At 40.3% G+C, this 5,965-nt stretch overlaps 1 protein-coding gene across 1 annotated transcript in view; it reads left to right on the forward strand.

The window, feature by feature from the left end:
* LOC116401577 (immunoglobulin superfamily DCC subclass member 3-like) overlaps window positions 1–5,902 on the forward strand; it is a gene marked incomplete at its 3' end in the record, with an annotated part of 7,652 nt that extends 1,750 nt beyond the window's left edge. The window contains exons 2-8 of the mRNA XM_031880048.1: window positions 423–463; window positions 640–945; window positions 1,148–1,292; window positions 1,391–1,521; window positions 2,285–2,422; window positions 2,563–2,721; window positions 5,737–5,902. Of these exons, the coding sequence (XP_031735908.1) occupies window positions 423–463; window positions 640–945; window positions 1,148–1,292; window positions 1,391–1,521; window positions 2,285–2,422; window positions 2,563–2,721; window positions 5,737–5,902 (1,086 nt within the window). The remainder of the gene's footprint in view (window positions 1–422; window positions 464–639; window positions 946–1,147; window positions 1,293–1,390; window positions 1,522–2,284; window positions 2,423–2,562; window positions 2,722–5,736) is intronic.
* Window positions 5,903–5,965: the final 63 nt, after the last annotated feature.

Below are 5,965 nucleotides of genomic sequence, written 5' to 3' on the forward strand. Positions count from 1 at the left end.
TGTATATATATATATGTATGTGTATATATATATATGTATGTGTATATGTATGTGTATATGTATATATGTATGTGTGTATATATATATGTATGTGTATATATATATATGTATGTGTATATGTATATATGTATGTGTGTATATATGTATGTATGTATATATGTATATATGTATGTATGTATATATATGTATGTATGACCTCAGTCAGGTCCCTGACTGAGGTCAAACTTTTAATGTTTGAGGATTCTTTTTATTATTTCACTCTGAAATTATCATCATTTCAACATTTAAGCAATTTAAATATTTAAACATTTCACATTTAAACAATTTAAATAATTTAAACAATTAAACATTTAAACAATTAAACATTTAAACCGTTTTTACCGATGAATAAATAAAGAATTTTTGTTATTGATCATCAACAGCTTCATCGCCATCATCATCATCATCATCATCATCATTGTCAGTGAGTACTTCCTGTTTAATGAAGTTCATCAGATTATTGTTGTCTTCTCTTTTATATGTCTAAAGGACAGAAACACCTGAACTCACCTGTCTGTCAGACTAATAAAGTTTTATTGAATTGAACAGCTGACTATGAGGGCACTGAAGTGCTTTTCTCATCTGGCCTCCTCCTCTCAGGTGTGGGTGGAGCCTCGGAGCTGGCCTTCCTCAAAGAGCCCAGTGATGTCATTGCGGTGAGGGACCGCCCCCTGACACTGGACTGTCAGGTGGAGGGGGAGGGGCCGATCTCCATCACATGGAGACGAAATGGCGTCCCCGTGGCGACTGGCGTTGGGGCGGCTTTGCTCGGCAACGGAACGCTGCTCATCAAAAACTTCTCAAAGAGACGAGAAAGTAACGAGACGGACGCCGGAGAATACGACTGTGCTGCTCAGAACCACTACGGCAGGTTGATCAGCCGCAAGGCCCGGGTCCAGCTCGCATGTGAGTCACAAGACCTCTACGGACCGGAACATATCAATCTATAACATGTCAATAACATGTCAATGACATGTCAATGACATGTCAATAACATAATTATATGTCAATAACATGTTAATAACATGTCAATGACATATCAATAACATAATAACGACATGTTAATAACATACTAATAACATTAACTGTCTCCCCCTACTCCCCACAGCCCTCCCTAAATTCATGTCTCACCCAGAGTCTGTGGCAGTGGATGAAGGGGGCGTGGCCAGACTCACCTGTCAGGTAAATGGAATCCCAGAAGCCAACATCACCTGGCAGAGAGACCGACGCCCACTGAGCACCAAGCACCCCAGGTAGGTTTTTACATGTATTAATATATACTCAAGGTGTAAGTAACATTACTTTATGTATATTTTAAATGTACTTCATGTATATTTTATGTGTATTTCAGGTACACTCTGCTGCCTAACGGCGTGCTGCAGATCACCGGCGTTCGAAGAACAGACAGCGGTTTGTTTCGCTGCATCGCCTCAAACATCGCCAACACTCGATACAGCCACGAGGCCCAGCTGTCTGTCACCAGTAAGACCAGACTGAGGACAAAGAAATACAAACTAAAAGACCACACTGGGGGCAAAGAAATACAAACTAAAATACCAGACTGAGGGCAAAGAAAGACAAACTAAAAGACCAAACTGAGGGCAAAGATAGACCAAACTAAAAGACCAGACTGAGGGCAAAGAAATACAACCTAAAAGACCAAACTGAGGGTAAAGATAGACCAATCTGAAGGCAAAGAAAGACAAACTAAAATACCAGACTGAGGGCAAAGAAAGACAAACTAAAATACCAAACTGGGGGCAAAGAAAGACAAACTAAAATACCAAACTGAGGGAAAATAAAGACAAACTAAAAGACCAAACTGAGGGAAAATAAAGACAAACTAAAAGACCAAACTGAGGCCAAGGAAAGACAAACTAAAAGACCAAACTGAGTGCAAAGAAAAACAAACTAAAAGACCAAACCCAGGGCAAAGAAAGACAAACTAAAAGACCAAACAGGGAAAAGAAAGACAAACTAAAAGACCAAACCCAGGGCAAAGAAAGACAAACTAAAAGACCAAACAGGGAAAAGAAAGACAAACTAAAAGACCAAACTCAGGGCAAAGAAAGACAAACTAAAAGACCAAACTCAGGGCAAAGAAAGACAAACTAAAAGACCAAACTCAGGGCAAAGAGAGACAATTTAAAAGACCAAACTTAGGGCAAATAAAGACAAACTAACAGACCAAACTGAGGGCACAGAAACCCCTCTCTCACCTCGATGTTTTATGGTTCCGGTCCAGTTGCAGGATTCAGGATCTACCGAGAACCCGTCATCCTGTCCGGTCCTCAGAACCTCACCATCAACCTCCACCAGACGGCCATCTTGGAATGCATCGCCACAGGAAACCCCCGGCCCATCGTGTCCTGGAGTCGCCTTGGTAACCAGAACACACTAAACACCCGACAGTTATTGATCTGTTATTGTTATTATTCAGGTAACCATGGTAACACGATGCCGTGTGTGTGTGTGTGTGTGTGTGTGTGTGTGTGTGTGTGTGTGTGTGTGTGTGTGAGACAGACGGACGCTCCATCGGGGTTGAGGGGATCCAGGTGTTGGGAACCGGTAACCTGATGATCTCTGACGCCACGTTGAAGCATTCTGGAGTTTATGTTTGTTCAGCGAACAGACCAGGAAGTAGATCCAGAAGAACGGCCGTGGGACGCCTCGTAGTACAAGGTACCTCATAATACTACAGAATACTTTATGATACCTCATAATACCTCATAATTCTTTATAATAGTTAATAATACTTCATGATACTTAATTTACATGTTGTGTTTTCATGAAACATGATTGTATAATATTTAATATTAAATATCTTCATCACATGACGATCAGCTCACTCACTGAGCTCTTATTGTGGAAACATTTCCTGTTTAACAGTAGCTCAGTATGACTGATGAACTTGAACTCATCGTGTCGAGTGTGTAAACACACATGAAGTGTGTGTGTTTGTGTGTGTCATTAGGCTCAGTTTGCTGCTCTTCACCCCCCCAACCTCTGACCTCTGACCTCCTCAGTAGACTAGATGAGAGGAGGAGGAGTCAGGAGACAAAGAGACTCAGTGAAGCTTCATGATGTGAAAACGCTACTGATAGAGAGAAGAAGAATAACAACAATATTAATAATAATAATAATAATAACAAGAAGAAGAACATTAATTATAATAAGAACATTATTAATAATAATAAGAACATTAATAATAAGAATAATAATAAAATATTTTGAATCGTCTCTTTGTTCTCGGCTCATAAAATAGAAACAAACATTCTGTGTTTTAGTATTTCATCTCAGAAGTTCTCTGGAGAACATTGTGAGAGCTTAAAGAAACATTGTAGAACCTTTTAAAAACATAGAATGTTTAAAGAAGCTTTTTATTTGGAACAATTCTGAACATTCAGGGTCCTTTAGGAACCTCTACAAACATGAACAAACATTTATAAACAATGAAGAACCTTTTGGAACCTTAAAGATCCTCCAGAAATCAGAACCAGCCTTCAGAACATCTGTAAACGATAGAAACGGTGTGAGAGTGTGTGTGTGTGTGTGTGTGTGTGTGTGTGTGTGTGTGTGTGTGTGTGTGTGTGTGTGTGTGTGTGTGTGTGTGTGTGTGTGTGTGTGTGTGTGTGTGTGTGTGTGTGTGTGTGTGTTTGTTTCCCACACTCACAGCTTCATTATAATAACTATAAGCATGTGAAGAGTTCACTTCACAATGAGGACTTTATTCACTCTGAAGCTCCATCTGTCGCACGAATATCACAAATATTTATAAATATTTATGAACATTTAAATATTTAAATGTTCATAAATATTCAGGACCCTTTAGAGACTTCTTCTTCTCTCTTATGAACAAAACGAACTGATGATTAGTAACTCAAATATTCAAATAAATTGTTCTCATGTTTTTGGACTCATGAGAGAAATTAAGAATTTAATAAAGAGGAAAACATTTTAACAAGTTTTAATCTTATTATAAGAAACAAATTGATATTCAGTTCTGAAACAAAGATTATTTTTATTTTACAGATCTGAAGATTGTTTTTCATTGTTTCAGTTATTTTGAAAATAGAGACAGAAACAAACTGAATTAATAAAATATTATATATTTTATATTATAATGTGTGTGTGTTCTGCTCTTGAGTCACAGAGTGTGTGAAAGGTCAGAGGTCGTCTCTTCATGAAGCCCCTCCCCCCTACTCTGCATACGGGGGTCAGAGGTCAGAGGGGGGGGGGGGTGACGGAGACACATGTGTGTAAGTGGTCTCCCTGTTACCGTGGAGACGGACCGTCCGGAGGCGAGACAGCACCTGTCTGTCTGCTGGGGGGGGTCAATACACACAACAAGAGTCAGAGGCTCTTCTTCTGCTGCTGCTGCTGCCACATTCATTGAGTAGAAGAAGAAGAAGAATAGAAGTTCTCTGTTCAATAGCATTCAGACTCATAATATAAATTCATAAATAATAATAATAAACGTTTCTTACTCTTTAAGTTTCTATTTAAGAGTCAGAACTCTGCTGGACTACACAAGTACTACTACTGTATAATAGTACTACTACTGTATAACTCAGTGGTGGGTCATCAGGGCCTTCAAGGCCTTCTCTGCTGGCCTAAACAGAATCACAAAGTTATATCTATTTTATAATTTAATAATTTTTGCAAATGCAAAAAATGTCATAACTTCTTCCATATCTTTTAATTTGAACTCTTACTCCTCCGACTAAGCCTCTGATGGCTACTTTAAGTTTCGTTTCATGATAGTCATGTGCTCGCCCACTGACCAATCACAGCGCACGCTGCACCTCACTGCAGCGCTGCTCCTGAAAACTGAGCTGCACGTAATGCTGACGTAGTTGTAGGCCAGCTAGCAGCTCTGACACGTCAAAGAATACGCCCAACATGTCAAACTAAAGACCTGATTGGTTGAACACTATGACAATCAACAATATCGTCTCCATTCACTTAAACTGCACATGGATGCACTTGTGAGTCTGCAGGCCTCTGCCTCTGTTCTTACCTAGAGACACAGAGGTGAGATCTGATTGGATAAAAGCTCTACTTAAAACAAGCTGCACTGGAAGCAGAGCAACTGAGGAAGACAGTAGCTGTGCAATGAGAACATAAGATAATGGGAAAAATATGTTTATAAATTACAATACATGTAGTGTATTTAAGAAAAAATATTAAATTATAAAATAGATATAGCTTTGTGATTCTGTTTAGGCCAGCAGAGAAGGCTTTGCTGGTCCTGACGGACCACCACTGCAGTATGATATTACTACTACTGTAGGAGCCATTAGTTAGGTCTGGGTATTATAAATGTATATTGGGAGCCTACCTCAGGTTGACCACGGGTGGCAGTGTGGAGTATTGTGGCAGGTAATTAATATATGGAGCACAGGTGCAACTGACAGGTAATGAGGCATGGGTGACGGGGAGATCGCACGGTTTTTACCGCAAAACCAGACACACCAGAGGGAGACCAGGAAGATAAGTGATATCCTATTGTATTAACATCTGTGAACACTAATTGAACGGGAACCTCACCCAAAAGTGTGAAATGCCTGGAATCTCTTTGTTGTAGCGAGTAAGGAACAGGATCTTCTCCAGCACCAAGCCGAGTGGCTAGTTGCTGGAATCAGTCACTACAACTACAGTTAATACTACTGACAGTATGATGATTTGTGTCTGCAGCTCCTCCAGAGTTCGTGCAGTGGCCTCAGTCTGTGTCCAGACCAGCAGGTGGCAGCTCTGTCTTCAGCTGCACGGCTACCGGAGCTCCAGAGCCGCATCTCATCTGGCTGAAGAACGGGAAACTACTGACACCGAGCAGCAACATGAAGCTCACCAACGGAAACACGTGAGAACATCAACACACACATGGGAGGAGGAGGAGGAGGAGGAGGAGGAGGAGGAGGAGTAA

This window comes from Anarrhichthys ocellatus, unplaced genomic scaffold, assembly GCF_004355925.1.
Source record: "Anarrhichthys ocellatus isolate YVR2014 unplaced genomic scaffold, GSC_Weel_1.0 scaffold542, whole genome shotgun sequence".
In the NCBI taxonomy this organism is placed as follows: domain Eukaryota; kingdom Metazoa; phylum Chordata; class Actinopteri; order Perciformes; family Anarhichadidae; genus Anarrhichthys; species Anarrhichthys ocellatus.